Below are 16,408 nucleotides of genomic sequence, written 5' to 3'. Positions count from 1 at the left end.
GTCAATGAGGTTCCACCAGAACCACGTGGTCAGTGAGGAGCCTGATGAGGTTCCACCAGAACCACGTGGTCAAGGAGATTGAGGAGGTCCCACCAGAACTACGTGGTCAAGGAGGTTCCACCAGAACCACGTGGTCAGTGAGGAGCCTGATGAGGTTCCACCAGAACCACGTGGTCAAGGAGATTGAGGAGGTCCCACCAGAACCACGTGGTGAAGGAGGTCCCACCAGAACTACGTGGTCAAGGAGGAGGAGCCTGATGAGGTTCCACCAGAATCACATGGTCAATGAGGTTCCACCAGAACCACGTGGTCAATGAGGAGCCTGAGGAGGTTCCACCAGAACCACGTGGTCAAGGAGGAGGAGCCTGATGAGGTTCCACCAGAATAAGGAGCCTGATGAGGTTCCACCAGGACCACGTGGTCAATGAGGTTCCACCAGAACCACGTGGTCAAGGAGGAGGAGCCTGATGAGGTTCCACCAGAACCACGTGGTCAAGGAGGTTCCACCAGAACCACGTGGTCAGTGAGGAGCCTGATGAGGTTCCATCAGAACCACGTGGTCAAGGAGATTGAGGAGGTCCCACCAGAACTACGTGGTCAAGGAGGAGGAGCCTGATGAGGTTCCACCAGAACCACGTGGTCAATAAGGAGGAGCCTGATGAGGTCCCACCAGAACCACGTGGTCAAGGAGGTTCCACCAGCCCTCCATGGTCAATGAGGTCCAACCTCCTCTCCCAGGTCAAGGAGGTTCCTCCAGGTCTCCGTGGTCAATGAGAAGATTGAGGAGGTCCCACCAGACCTCCATAAGCAATGAGGTCCAACCCCCTCTCCACGGTCAATGAGGAGGTCGAGGAGGTTCCACCAGACCTCCATGGCCAAGGAAGTCCCACCAGACCTCCATGATCAAAGAGGTCCAACCCCCTCTCCATGCTCAGTGAGGAGGTCAAGGAGGTTCCACAGTCCTCCATGGCCAATGAGGTCCAACCCCCTCTCCAAGGTTCAGGAGGTCCCTCCCTGGTCAAGGATGTCCAACCCCTCTCTCCATGGTCAATGAGGACATCGTGGAGGTCCCACCAGCCCTTCATGGTCAAGGAGGTCCCACCAGTCCAGCATCATCAAGGAGGTCCAACCCGCCCTCCATGAGGTCCCACCACCCATAACGAGGTCCCACCACCCATAATGAGGTCCCACCACCCATAATGAGGTCCCACCACCCATAACGAGGTCCCACCATCCAAAACGAGGTCCCACCATCCAAAACGAGGTCCCACCATCCATAATGAGGTCCCACCATCCATAACGAGTTCCCACCATCCAAAATGAGGTCCCACCACCCATAACGAGGTCCCACCACCCACAATGAGGTCCCACCACCCATAATGAGGTCCCACCACCCATAACGAGGTCCCACCACCCATAACGAGGTCCCACCATCCATAACGAGGTCCCACCACCCATAATGAGGTCCCACCACCCATAATGAGGTCTCCAAACCAAAATGAGGTCCCACCACCCAAAATGAGTTCCCACCATCCAAAATGAGGTCCCACCACCCATAACAAGGTCCCACCATCCATAACGAGGTCCCACCATCCATAACGAGGTCCCACCACCCATAATGAGGTCCCACCATCCAAAATGAGGTCCCACCATCCATAACGAGGTCCCACCACCCATAACGAGTTCCCACCATCCATAACGAGGTCCCACCATCCATAATGAGGTCTCACCACCCATAACGAGATCCCACCACCCATAACGAGGTCCCACCACCCATAACGAGGTCCCACCATCCATAACGACTTCCCACCACCCATAACGAGGTCCCACCACCCATAATGAGTTCCCACCACCCATAATGAGTTCCCACCATCCATAATGAGGTCCCACCACCCATAACGAGTTCCCACCATCCATAATGAGGTCCCACCACCCACAATGAGGTCCCACCACCCATAACAAGGTCCCACCACCCATAATGAGTTCCCACCACCCATAATGAGGTCCCACCATCCATAACGAGGTCCCACCACCCATAACGAGGTCCCACCACCCATAACGAGTTCCCACCACCCATAACGAGGTCCCACCATCCATAACGAGGTCCCACCATCCATAACGAGGTCCCACCACCCATAACAAGGTCCCACCACCCATAATGAGTTCCCACCACCCATAATGATGTCCCACCATCCATAACGAGGTCCCACCACCCATAACGATGTCCCACCACCCATAACGAGGTCCCACCATCCATAACGAGGTCCCACCACCCATAACGAGGTCCCACCATCCATGATGATGTCCCACCATCCATAATGAGGTCCCACCATCCATGATGATGTCCCACCATCCATAATGAGGTCCCACCATCCATAACGAGATCCCACCACCCATAATGAGGTCCCACCATCCATAATGAGGTCCCACCATCCATAACGAGATCCCACCACCCATAATGAGGTCCCACCATCCATAATGAGGTCCCACCATCCATAACGAGATCCCACCACCCATAATGAGGTCCCACCATCCATAATGAGGTCCCACCATCCATAACAAGGTCCCACCACCCATAATGAGATCCCACCACCCATAATGAGGTCTCCAAACCATAATGAGGTCCCACCACCCATAACGAGGTCCCACCATCCATAACAAGGTCCCACCATCCATAACGAGGTCCCACCACCCATAACGAGTTCCCACCATCCATAACGAGGTCCCACCACCCATAGCGAGGTCCCACCATCCATAACGAGGTCCCACCACCCATAACGAGTTCCCACCATCCATAACGAGGTCCCACCACCCATAACGAGTTCCCACCACCCATAACGAGGTCCCACCATCCATAACGAGGTCCCACCACCCATAACGAGGTCCCACCATCCATAACGAGGTCCCACCACCCATAACGAGTTCCCACCATCCATAATGAGGTCCCACCACCCATAACGAGGTCCCACCATCCAAAATGAGGTCCCATCATCCATAACGAGGTCCCACCACCCATAACGAGTTCCCACCATCCATAACGAGGTCCCACCACCCATAACGAGGTCCCACCACCCATAACGAGTTCCCACCACCCATAATGATGTCCCACCACCCATAACGAGATCCCACCACCCATAACGAGGTCCCACCACCCATAACGATGTCCCACCATCCATAACGAGGTCCCACCATCCATAACGAGGTCCCACCACCCATAATGAGGTCCCACCACCCATAACGAGTTCCCACCATCCATAATGATGTCCCACCACCCATAATGAGTTCCCACCACCCATAATGAGGTCCCACCATCCATAACGAGGTCCCACCACCCATAACGAGGTCCCACCGCCCATAACGAGGTCCCACCGCCCATAACGAGGTCCCACTATCCATAACGAGATCCCACCGTCCATAATGAGGTCCCACCACCCATAATGAGGTCTCCAAACCAAAATGAGTTCCCACCACCCAAAATGAGGTCCCACCACCCAAAATGAGGTCCCACCATCCATAACAAGGTCCCACCATCCATAACGAGTTCCCACCATCCCTAACGAGGTCCCACCACCCATAATGATGTCCCACCACCCATAACAAGGTCCCACCACCCATAACGAGTTCCCACCACCCATAACGATGTCCCACCACCCATAATGATGTCCCACCATCCATAATGACATCCCACCACCCATAACGATGTCCCACCACCCATAACGAGATCCCACCACCCATAACGAGGTCCCACCACCCACCACCGCTCTCCCCACCCCGGGACCGTCCCGCCCCGCGCCGAAGGTCCCCCCGTGTCCCGTCCCACCCCACCCCACCTGCGAGACCAGGCGCTGGTTCTCGCTGAGCCACGTCTCCCTCATGGCGGCCTTGTGGTCGAAGCGCTGGGCCAGCAGCTCCAGCTTCTCCTGCCGGATCAGCTCGTTCCTCAGGGCCACCTCGCGCTCGTGCTCCGCCTTCTCCAGGCGGCTCCACGCCTGCCGGGAGGGGACGCGGCTGCTCAGGGGGTTCCCCCGGCCTGGTGGGACTCCGTGCGCACGTCCTCACCTTGTTGATGTCCCAGATGCTCTTGCCCTCGCTGGGCACGAAGAGCTTGCGGTTGGTGGCCCGGAGCTTGCTCTGGATGGTGAAGAGCAGGACCTCGAGGTTGCCCTTCTCCTGGAACCTGCGGGGCGGCACCGGCGGGGAGGTCCCGGTCACGGCCGGCGCGGGCTGGGGCGGCACCACCGTCAGCCGGGGTCCACCATGGCCACCAGTCTGGGTGAGGTGGGACCTTCTCACCACCACCCTGAGCCAGGGTCCACCACCACCAGTCTGGGTGAGGTGGGACCTTCTCACCACCACCCTGAGCCAGGGTCCACCATGGCCACCATCTGGGTGAGGTGGGACCTCCTCATCACCACCCTGAGCCGGGGTCCACCACCCGTCTGGGTGAGGTGGGACCTCCTCATCACCACCATGACATGGGACATAACCACCAGTCTGGGTGAGGTGGGACCTTCTCCTCACCACCCTGAGCCAGGGTCCACCATGGCCACCATCTGGGTGAGGTGGGACCTTCTCACCACTGTGAGCCAGGTTCCACCACCCGTCTGGGTGAGGTGGGACCTTCTCATCATCACCATGATGTGGGACATCACCACCAGTCTGGGTGAGGTGGGACCTTCTCACCACCACCCTGAGCCAGGGTCCACCATGGCCACCATCTGGGTGAGGTGGGACCTCCTCATCACCACCCTGAGCCGGGGTCCACCATCACCACCATCTGGGTGAGGTGGGACCTTCTCACCACCACCATGACCCAGGTTCCACCACCACCAGTCTGGGTGAGGTGGGACCTCCTCATCACCACCCTGAGCCAGGGTCCACCATGGCCACCATCTGGGTGAGGTGGGACCTTCTCATCACCACCCTGAGCCGGGGTCCATGGTCACCACCAGTGAAGTGGGACCTTCTCATCACCATCACCACCATGAGGTGGGACCTTCTCCTCACCACCCTGAGCCAGGGTCCACCACCCGTCTGGGTGAGGTGGGACCTTCTCCTCACCACCCTGAGCCAGGGTCCATCACCACCACCAGTCTGGGTGAGGTGGGACCTTCTCATCACCACCCTGGGCCAGGGTCCACCACCAGTCTGGGTGAGGTGGGACCTTCTCATCACCACCCTGAGCCAGGGTCCACCATGGCCACCATCTGGGTGAGGTGGGACCTCCTCATCACCACCATGATGTGGGACATCACCACCAGTCTGGGTGAGGTGGGACCTCCTCATCACCACCCTGAGCCAGGGTCCACCACCCGTCTGGGTGAGGTGGGACCTTCTCATCATCACCATGATGTGGGACATCACCACCAGTCTGGGTGAGGTGGGACCTTCTCCTCACCACCCTGAGCCGGGGTCCACCATGGCCACCATCTGGGTGAGGTGGGACCTTCTCATCACCACCCTGAGCCGGGGTCCATGGTCACCACCAGTGAAGTGGGACCTTCTCATCACCATCACCACCATGAGGTGGGACCTTCTCCTCACCACCGTGAGCCAGGGTCCACCACCACCAGTCTGGGTGAGGTGGGACCTTCTCATCATCACCCTGAGCCAGGGTCCACCACCAGTCTGGGTGAGGTGGGACCTCCTCATCACCACCGTGACATGGGACATCACCACCATGAGGTGGGACCTTCTCATCACCACCATGACATGGGACATCACCACCAGTCTGGGTGAGGTGGGACCTTCTCATCATCACCATGATGTGGGACATCACCACCAGTCTGGGTGAGGTGGGACCTTCTCACCACTGTGAGCCAGGGTCCACGGCCACCAGTCTGGGGGAAGTGGGACCTTCTCATCACCACCATGACATGGGACATCACCACCAGTCTGGGTGAGGTGGGACCTCCTCATCACCACCCTGAGCCAGGGTCCACCACCACCACCAGTCTGGGTGAAGTGGGACCTCCTCATCACCACCATGACATGGGACACCACCACGCCCTGGACCATCCATGGCCAGTTTGGGCTGAAGTGGGACCTCCCCATGATCACCACCCTGAGGTGGAACCTCTCCACCACCACCATCACCACCTCCATGTCCCACTGCCACCAGTTTGGGTTGACCTGTGACCTGCCCACCACCACCGTGACCACGACCACGACCATGACCATGACCATGACCACCACCCCCAGGTCCCATTGTCACCATTTTGGGTTGACCTGTGACCTGCCCACCACCACCATCACCATGACCATGACCATGACCATGACCATGACCATGACCATGACCATGACCACCACCCCCAGGTCCCAGTGCCACCATTTTGGGCTGAACTGGGACCTGCCCACCACCACCGTGACCACGACCATGACCATGACCATGACCATGACCATGACCACCACCCCCAGGTCCCAGTGCCACCAGTTTGGGCCGAACTGGGACCTCTCCACCACCACCATGACCATGACCACGACCACCACCACCACCCCCAGGTCCCACTGCCACCATTTTGGGTTGACCTGCCACCTGCCCACCACCACCATCACCACCACCACCGCCACCTCCACCTCCATGTCCCATTGTCACAATTTTGGGTTGACCTGCGACCTTCCCACCACCACCATCACCACCACCACCATCACCACCACCTCCATGTCCCATCACCACCAGTTTGGGTTGACCTGCGACCTTCCCACCACCACCATGACCATGACCACCACCACCATCACCACCCCCAGGTCCCATCACCACCAGTTTGGGTTGACCTGCGACCTGCCCACCACCACCACCACCACCACCCATGTCCCACTGTCACCAGTTTGGGCTGAAGTGGGACCTCCCCATCACCACCACCTTCAGGTGGGACCTCCCCACCATCATCCCCACCACCCCCAGGTCTCAGTGCCACCAGTTTGGGCTGAACTGGGACCTCCCCATCACCACCATGACCATGACCACCACCACCACCACCACCACCCATGTCCCATCACCACCAGTTTGGGTTGACCTGAGACCTGCCCACCACCACCATGACCACCACCACCACCTCCATGTCCCATCACCACCAGTTTGGGTTGACCTGCGACCTGCCCACCACCACCATGACCATGACCACCACCATCACCACCACCACCCATGTCCCAGTGCCACCAGTTTGGGCTGAACTGGGACCTCCCCATCACCACCACCTTCAGGTGGGACCTCCCCACCATCACCCTCACCACCTCCACGTCCCACTGCCACCAGTTTGGGTTGACCTGCGACCTTCCCACCACCACCGTGACCATGACCATGACCATGACCATGACCATGACCACCACCCCCAGGTCCCACTGCCACCAGTTTGGGCTGAACTGTGACCTCTCCACCACCACCATGACCATGACCACCATCACCCTCACCACCTCCAGGTCTCAGTGACATCAGTTTGGGCTGAACTGGGACCTCCCCATCACCACCATGACCATGACCACCACCACCATCACCACCCCCATGTCCCATTGTCACCATTTTGGGCTGACCTGCGACCTTCCCACCACCACCATGACCACCACCACCACCTCCATGTCCCATCACCACCAGTCTGGGTTGACCTGCGACCTGCCCACCACCACCACCACCACCACCCATGTCCCACTGCCACCATTTTGTGTTGACCTGCGACCTCCCCATCACCACCATGACCACCACCACCACCTCCAGGTCCCACTGCCACCATTTTGTGTTGACCTGCGACCTGCCCACCACCACCATGACCACCACCACCACCTCCATGTCCCATCACCACCAGTTTGGGTTGACCTGCGACCTGCCCACCACCACCACCACCAGGCTGAGGTCCCACCCCACCAGCAGCCCGGCAGGAGGTCCTCACTTGACCGGTTTCTCCAGGGTGCAGAAGGCGGTGAAGGCCTGGAGCTGCTGCTGGACGCCGGTCAGCGAGTTGGCGAACTTCTGGTTGGAGATGATGGTGATGGTGTGGTGGATCCAGGCCAGCAGCTCGGCCGCCAGCGCCTCGTAGCGCGCCGTGATGGCCGCGATCTCCATCACCTGGTCCAGCACCTGGTGGGGTTTGGGGTGGCCTTGGAGGTCCTGCAGGAACCCCCCGAGAACCACCCGGGGCTGGAGGGGTCACACCAGGGTCCGGTCAGGCCGGGGAGGTGGGTGGACAATGGGGTGGAGAAGGGATGGAGAAGGGATGGACAAAGGATGGACAGAGGGATGGAGAATGGGGTGGAGAAGGGATGGACAATGGGGTGGAGAAGGGATGGACAATGGGGTGGAGAAGGGATGGACAGAAGGATGGAGAAGGGATGGACAAAGGATGGACAATGGATGGACAGAGTGATGGACAAAGGGTGGACAGAAGGATGGAGAAGGGATGGACAAAGGGTGGACAGAGGGATGGAGAAGTGATGGACAATGGGGTGGACCAAGGGATGGACAGAGGGATGGACAGAAGGATGGACAAGGGATGGACAAAGGATGGACAAAGGATGGACAAAGGATGGACAAAGGATGGACAATGGATGGACAGAGGGATGGAGAGAAGGATGGAGAAGGGATGGACAGAAGGATGGACAATGGATGGACAAGGGATGGACAAAGGGATGGAGAAGTGATGGACAATGGGGTGGACCAAGGGATGGAGAAGGGATGGAGAAGGGATGGACAGAAGGATGGACAGAGGGATGGACAAAGGGATGGACAAAGGACAGACAAGGGATGGACAATGGGGTGGACCAAGGGATGGAGAAGGGATGGAGGATGGACAATGGGGTGGACCAAGGGATGGACAAAGGATGGACAATGGGATGGACAAAGGATGGACAATGGATTGAGAAGGGATGGACAATGGGGTGGACGATGGAGAAGGAATGGACAATGGATGGACAGAGGGATGGAGAAGGGATGGACAATGGGGTGGAGAAGGGATGGAGAAGGGATGGACAAGGGATGGACAATGGGGTGGACAAAGGGATGGACAAAGGGATGGAGAAGGGATGGAGAATGGGGTGGAGAAGGGATGGACAGAGGGATGGACAGAAGGATGGACAAGGGATGGACAATGGGGTGGACAAAGGATGGACAGAGGGATGGACAGAAGGATGGACAAGGGATGGAGAAGGGATGGACAATGGGGTGGACCAAGGGATGGACAGAGGGATGGACAAAGGGATGGACAATGGGGTGGACAAAGGGATGGACAAAGGGATGGGACATCCAGGGACAATGGAGTGGACCAAGGGGTGGACAACCCATGGAACTGGGGATGGACAAAGGGATGGACAGAGGGGTGGAGAAGGGATGGACAGAAGGAGGGACAGAGGGATGGACAAAGGGATGGACAAGGGGGTGGACAAAGGATGGAGAAGGAATGGACAGAAGGATGGAGAAAGGATGGAGAAGGGATGGACAAAGGGATGGACAGAAGGAGGGACAGCGGGATGGACAAGGGGATGGACACCCGTGGCCAACAGGATGGACAATGGGGTGGCCACCCCACGGTCATGGAGACCCCCAGGACCCGGGTCCGGCCCCACCTTCCCGATGCGCTTCCCCTCCACCGCCAGCGCCTTCATCTTGGAGAAGTAGTGGTAGAAGGACACCACGTAGGTGATGATGGACTTCTCATCGGGGTCCTCCATGTTGACATCTGGTGGGGGGTTGGGGAGCAGAAGGTCAGGACCTCCCAAACCTCCACGCCGGGACCACCAGGGATGGTCCCACCAACGTTGGGCCGACCCATCAACCTCACTCCCGAACAACGCGCGCGCGGAGGTGGGAAACCTGGGCGGTGGAGATGACCCCACCCCGCATGGCTGGACAGATGGACAGGTGGACGGATGGACGGACGGGTGGACAGACGGACGGACCCCGTCCGTACCCTCGGGGTCCAGCAGCTTGCTGAGCCCCAGGTGCTGCTCGGCCGTGTTGAAGGCCTGCTGGAGGTTGTAGGTGGCGTTGGACTTGGTCAGCTTGTGGAAGTCGATGAGATCCGGCCTGCGGTGGGGTGGGGTGGACACGGTCACCTCGGGACCTCCTCGCCCCCCCAGAAACCCTCGGAGGTGACCCCGACGCCCGGGAGGTCCCTCCCGCGCCCGCCCCGCCGCCGCTGACCGGTGCCTGTGGATGAGGGCGTTGAAGGCCAGGCCGTCCCTCCAGCTGGTGGTGAAGTTCTGGATGTTGACCTCAGGGTAGCTGCGGAGGACGCCGGAGGTCACCGCGGGCCACCAGACCTCCTCCCGGGGAGGTCCGCGCCACCGCCTGAGCTCCTCACCCCGCCGTCTTCATCTGGCACCAGAGCAGCAGCGCGTCCTTGGCCGAGCGCGTCTCCCGGTTGTCCTCGGTCTTGATCTTGATCACCTGGATCTGGGGGAGGAACGGTCAGGAGACACCTGGAGCTGCAGGAGCTGCAGGAGGACCAGGGGAGGACACGGCGAGGAGCCCGGTGGCACCTGGAAGCGCAGGATGATGGTCCAGATGAGGCCCAGCGTCAGGCGGTGGTTGCCGTCCACGATGTCGTGGGAGCCGACGTTCTCCAGGTGGACGCGCTGCTCCTTGAGGAACTGCAGGGCCTTGTCCACGTTCTCCAGGGAGTGGATGCGCATCCGGCCCCGCGTCGGCTTGGGCTGGGGGGACACGGGGGGGACATCCAGCCTGGACACGGTCCTGCCACCCCACCCCACCCCACCCCATCCCATCCCACCAGAACCGGTCCCAGACTGGGGATGGTGGGAGCTGGAGATGGTGGAGAGGTCCCAGTTCCACCCAAACTGGTGATGGTGGGAGCTGGAGATGGTGGAGAAGTCCCAGTTCCACCTAAACTGGTGATGGGGAGGTCCCACCTCATGGTGGTGGTGGGGAGGTCCCAGTTCCACCCAAACTGGGGGTGGTGGGAGCTGGGGGTGGTGAGGAGATCCCAGCTCACCATGGTGGTGGTGATGGAGAGGTCCCACCTTGTGGTGGTGATGGAGAGGTCCCAGTTCCACCCAAACTGGTGATGGGGAGGTCCCAGCTCATGGTGGTGGTGGTGGAGAGGTCCCAGCTAAACCCAAACTGGTGATGGTGGGAACTGAAGGTGGTGGGGAGGTCCCAGCTCATCATGGTGGTGGTGCGGAGGTCCCAGTTTTGGGTCCACCCAAACTGGGGGTGGTGGGAGCTGGAGATGGTGGAGAGGTCCCAGCTCACCATGGTGGTGGTGATGGAGAGGTCCCACCTTGTGGTGATGGTGGTGAGAAGGTCCCAGTTCCACCCAAACTGGTGGTGGTGGGAGCTGGGGGTGGTGAGAAGGTCCCAGTTCCACCCAAACTGGGGATGGTGGGAGCTGGAGATGGTGGGGAGGTCCCAGCTCATCATGGTGGTGGTGGGGAGGTCCCACCTTGTGGTGGTGGTGGTGGGGAGGTCCCAGCTAAACCCAAACTGGGGATGGTGGGAGCTGGGGGTGGTGGAGAAGTCCCAGTTCATCATGGTGGTGGTGGAGAGGTCCCAGTTCCACCCAAACTGGTGATGGGGAGGTCCCACCTCATGGTGGTGGTGGGGAGGTCCCAGTTCCACCCAAACTGGTGATGGTGGGAGAGCTGGAGATGGTGGAGAGGTCCCAGCTCACCATGGTGGTGGTGATGGAGAGGTCCCACCTTGTGGTGGTGGTGGTGGGGAGGTCCCAGTTCCACCCAAACTGGGGGTGCTGCTCATGGCAATGCTGATGATGATGATGGTGGGGATGGTGGTGGTGACGACAGTCATGGAGATGATGATGATCCTCATAACGACGGTCATGGAGATGATGATGGTGATGATGATGATCCTCATAATGACGGTCATGGAGATAATGATGGTAGACAATCACCATGATGATGATGATGATGGTGATGATGGTAGATGATGATCCTCATACTGACGGTCATGGAGATGATGATGATGATGATGATGATGCCAATGCTGGTGGTGGTGATGATGATGCTCATGAAGATGCTCATGCTGCGATGGTGACAATCACCACGATGATGATGGTGATCATGATGATGATGATGATGATGATGATGATGATGATGATGATGATGACAGTCATGGAGATGATGATGATCCTCATAATGATGGTCATGGAGATGATGGTGATGATGGTGATGATGATGATGATGGTGATGATGGTAGATGATGATCCTCATAATGACGGTCATGGAGATGATGGTGATGATGCCAATGCTGGTGGTGATGATGACGATGGTGGTGGTGATGGTGATGATGCTCATGAAGACGATGATGCTGCTCACGGCGATGGCGATAATCACCACGATGATGATGATGATGATGATGATGATGATGATGATGATGATGATGATGATCCTCATAATGACGGTCATGGAGACGATGATGATGATGATGATGCCAATGCTGGTGGTGATGATGATGACAACACTCATGATGATGCTGATGGAGATGATGATGATGATGATGGCAGAGGAGAATGATGATGATGATGATGACAGTGAGGACGCCACTCATGCCGTTGATGACGATGATGATGATGATGACGGACAATGATGATGATGGACCATGATGATGATGATGGACCATGATGATGGTGCCACTCATCACTATGATGACGATGACGATGATGATGATGATGATGATGATGACGACGATGATGCCACCACTCATGGCAATGCTGACAGCAGAAGATGACAACGATGATGATGATGATGATGAAGGTGATAGAGAATGATGATGATGATGATGTCACCACTCACGGCAATGATGACAGCAGAAGATGACAACAACGATGATGACGATGATGACAATGACGATGATGAAGGTGATAGGGAATGATGATGATGACGCTGTCACTCATGGCAATGCTGACAGTAGAAGATGATGACGACGACGATGATGATGATGATGACGATGACGATGACAACAACAACGATGATGAAGGTGATAGAGAATGATGATGATGAAGCCACCACTCATGACAATGCTGGCAGCAGAAGATGACAATGATGATGATGATGATGACGATGATGATGACAATGACGATGATGAAGGTGATAGAGAATGGTGATGATGATGATGATGATGACACCACCACTCACGGCAATGATGACATTGGAGGATGATGACAATGATAATGACAATGATGATGACAATGACGACGACGACGATGATGATGATGATGATGATGATGACACCACCACTCATGACAATGCTGACAGCAGAAGATGATGATGATGATGATGACGATGATGATGACAACAACGACGATGATGAAGGTGATAGAGAATGATGATGATGAAGCCACCACTCATGGCAATGCTGGCAGCAGAAGATGACAATGATGATGATGACAATGACGATGATGAAGGTGATAGAGAATGGTGATGATGATGATGATGATGACACCACCACTCACGGCAATGATGACATTGGAGGATGATGACAATGATGATGACAATGACGACGACAATGATGATGATGATGATGATGACACCACCACTCATGGCAATGCTGACAGCAGAAGATGATGATGATGATGACAATGATGATGATGACAATGACGATGATGACGATGACGATGATGACAATGACGACGATGATGACGATGACGATGATGACAATGATGACGATGACAATGATGACGATGACGACGATGATGATGATGATGATGATGATGACGATGATGACAATGACGACGATGATGACAATGACGATGATGACGATGATGATGACGATGACGATGAAGACGCCGCGCGCGTCTCCTCACCAGGGTCTCCCCCGAGAGCACCTCCAGCAGCCGCGTGAGCACGAAGCCGTCGCGCAGGTCCGAGTAGAGGTCCCCGACGCGGCAGGCGGCGCGGGCCAGGTGGGCGTTCACCCACTTGGTGAAGGTCTTCTTCTGCACCGCGTCCCGCTCGTCTGCGGGGCACCAAAGTCACCCCAAAACCACCCAAATTCACCCCAAAACCACCCAAAGTCACCCCAAAACCACCCTGAGACCCCAAAACCACCCTGAGACCCCAAATCCACCCCAAGACCCCCATGGCACTGAGGAACCTCCAGGTGAACGTTCAACCACTTGGGCAAGGTCTTCTTCTGCACCATGTCCTGATCATCTGGGGGACATCGAGGTCACCCCAAATCCACCCCAAATCCACCCCAAAACCATCCAAAGTCACCCCAAATCCACCCTGAGACCCCCATGGGACTCAGGAACCTCCAGGTGAACGTTCAAGCACCTGGGCAAGGTCTTCTTCTGCACCATGTCCTGATCATCTGGAGGACATCGAGGTCACCCCAAATCCACCCCAAATCCACCCAAAGTCACCCCAAAACCACCCTGAGACCCCAAATCCAACCTGAGACCCCCATGGGACTCAGGAACCTCCAGGTGAACGTTCAACCACCTGGGCAAGGTCTTCTTCTGCAGTGGGTCCTGCTTGTCTGGGGGACATCGAGGTCACCCCAAATTCACCCAAATCCACCCCAATTCACCCCAAAACCATCCCGAGACCCCAAAACCATCTTGAGACCCCAAATCCACCCTGAGACCCCCATGGCACTGAGGAACCTCCAGGTGAACGTTCAACCACCTGGGCAAGGTCTTCTTCTGCACCATGTCCTGATCATCTGGGGGACATCGAGGTCACCCCAAAACCACACAAAACCACCCAAATTCACCCCAAAACCTTCCCAAGACCCCAAAACCATCTTGAGACCCCAAATCCACCCTGAGACCCCCATGGCACTGAGGAACCTCCAGGTGAACGTTCAAGCACCTGGGCAAGGTCTTCTTCTGCAGTGGGTCCTGCTCGTCTGGGGGACATCAAGGTCACCCCAAATCCACCCTGAGACCCCAAATCCACCCAAATTCACCCCAAAACCACTCAAATTCACCCCAAATCCACCCTGAGACCCCCATGGGACTGAGGAACCTCCAGGTGAACGTTCAACCACCTGGGCAAGGTCCTCTTCTGCACCATGTCCTGATCATCTGGGGGACATCGAGGTCACCCCAAATCCACCCAAATCCACCCCAATTCACCCCAAAACCATCCCAAGACCCCAAAACCATCTTGAGACCCCAAATCCACCCTGAGACCCCCATGGGACTCAGGAGCCTCCAGGTGGGCATTCAACCACCTGGGCAAGGTCTTCTTCTGCAGTGGGTCCTGATCATCTGGGGGACATCGAGGTCACCCAAAATCCATCCAAATTCACCCCAAAACCACCCTGAGACCCCCATGGGACTCAGGAACCTCCAGGTGAACGTTCAACCACCTGGGCAAGGTCTTCTTCTGCACCATGTCCTGATCATCTGGGGGACATCAAGGTCACACCGAAATTTTAAATTTTTTTTGGTTTTTTGGTATATTTTTAACAGGGGGAATCTGTAAATTTTTGGGGGAATATTTTGATTTTTTGGGGTTGTTTTGGGGGGAATAATCTGTAAATTTGGGGGGAATAATCTATAAATTTTTGTGGGAATATTTTGATTTTGTGGGTTTTTTTTGGGGGGTGAATCTGGGAATTTTTGGGGGAATATTTTGAATTTTTGGCGTTGTTTTTGGGGGAATAATCTGTAAATTTTTGTGGGAATATTTTGATTTTTTGGGGTTGTTTTGGGGGGAATAATCTGTAAATTTTTGTGGGAATATTTTGATTTTTTGGGGTTGTTTTTGGGGGTGAATCTGGGAATTTTTGGGGGAATATTTTGATTTTTTTTGTTTTTTTTTTATTTTTGGGGAGGGGTCTCCACTCACCAGCCAAGGCCTTGATCCGGGAGCACTCGAAGATTTTGGGGTCCCCCCAGGCCCGGGGGTCCGGGGGGGGGTCCCAGGGGCCGTTGTTGTTGTTGGGGGGAGGGGCGGCCTCCACATTGTCCAGCTCGGCCGCCATTGGGGGGAGGGGTCCCCGAAATTGGGCAGGGGTCCCCGAAATTGGGGAGGGGTCCCCAAAACTGGGGAGGGGTCCCCGAAATTGGGGAGGGGTCCCCAAAACTGGGGAGGGGTCCCCAAAACTGGGGAGGGGTCCCCGAAACTGGGGAGGGGTCCCCAAAATTGGGGAGGGGTCCCACGCTGAGATCAGGGGGGCCTGGAAGAGATTTTGGGGGGGGGTTCAGGGTTTGGAGCCCTGAGGTGAATTGGGGGGGGGCTGAGAGCCCCAAAATTCAATGAGACCCCTCCCCAAAATTCTCAGAGACCCCAAAATTCAATGAGACCCCTCCCCAAAATCCTCAGAGACCCCAAAATCCCCCACAAGACCCCCAAATCCATTGAGACCCCCCCCGAGACCCCCAAAATCCTCCCCAAGACCCCCCAAAATTCAATCCTGAGACCCCCAAAATTCAATGAGACCCCAAAATCCATCGAGACCCCCCCTGAAACCCCCCAAAATCCCCCCAAG

At 56.7% G+C, this 16,408-nt stretch overlaps 1 protein-coding gene across 1 annotated transcript in view; it reads right to left on the bottom strand.

The window, feature by feature from the left end:
• LOC134433667 (spectrin beta chain, non-erythrocytic 4-like) overlaps nt 1-16,076 on the bottom strand; it is a gene marked incomplete at its 3' end in the record, with an annotated part of 66,793 nt that extends 50,717 nt beyond the window's left edge. Inside the window, exons 1-10 of the mRNA XM_063182433.1 lie at nt 15,766-16,076; nt 13,770-13,921; nt 10,468-10,641; nt 10,290-10,381; nt 10,130-10,210; nt 9,897-10,012; nt 9,553-9,665; nt 7,884-8,071; nt 4,060-4,177; nt 3,831-3,989 (exon numbers count right to left, since the gene is read on the bottom strand). Coding sequence (XP_063038503.1) covers nt 3,831-3,989; nt 4,060-4,177; nt 7,884-8,071; nt 9,553-9,665; nt 9,897-10,012; nt 10,130-10,210; nt 10,290-10,381; nt 10,468-10,641; nt 13,770-13,921; nt 15,766-15,901 — 1,329 coding nt within the window. The remainder of the gene's footprint in view (nt 1-3,830; nt 3,990-4,059; nt 4,178-7,883; nt 8,072-9,552; nt 9,666-9,896; nt 10,013-10,129; nt 10,211-10,289; nt 10,382-10,467; nt 10,642-13,769; nt 13,922-15,765) is intronic.
• Between the last annotated feature and the right edge of the window lie 332 nt (nt 16,077-16,408).

Source organism: Melospiza melodia, unplaced genomic scaffold (genome assembly GCF_035770615.1).
Source record: "Melospiza melodia melodia isolate bMelMel2 unplaced genomic scaffold, bMelMel2.pri scaffold_233, whole genome shotgun sequence".
Taxonomy (NCBI): Eukaryota; Metazoa; Chordata; class Aves; order Passeriformes; family Passerellidae; genus Melospiza; species Melospiza melodia.
Note: the sequence above shows the minus strand (reverse complement) of the source record. Positions and strands in the feature narration are given on the sequence as shown.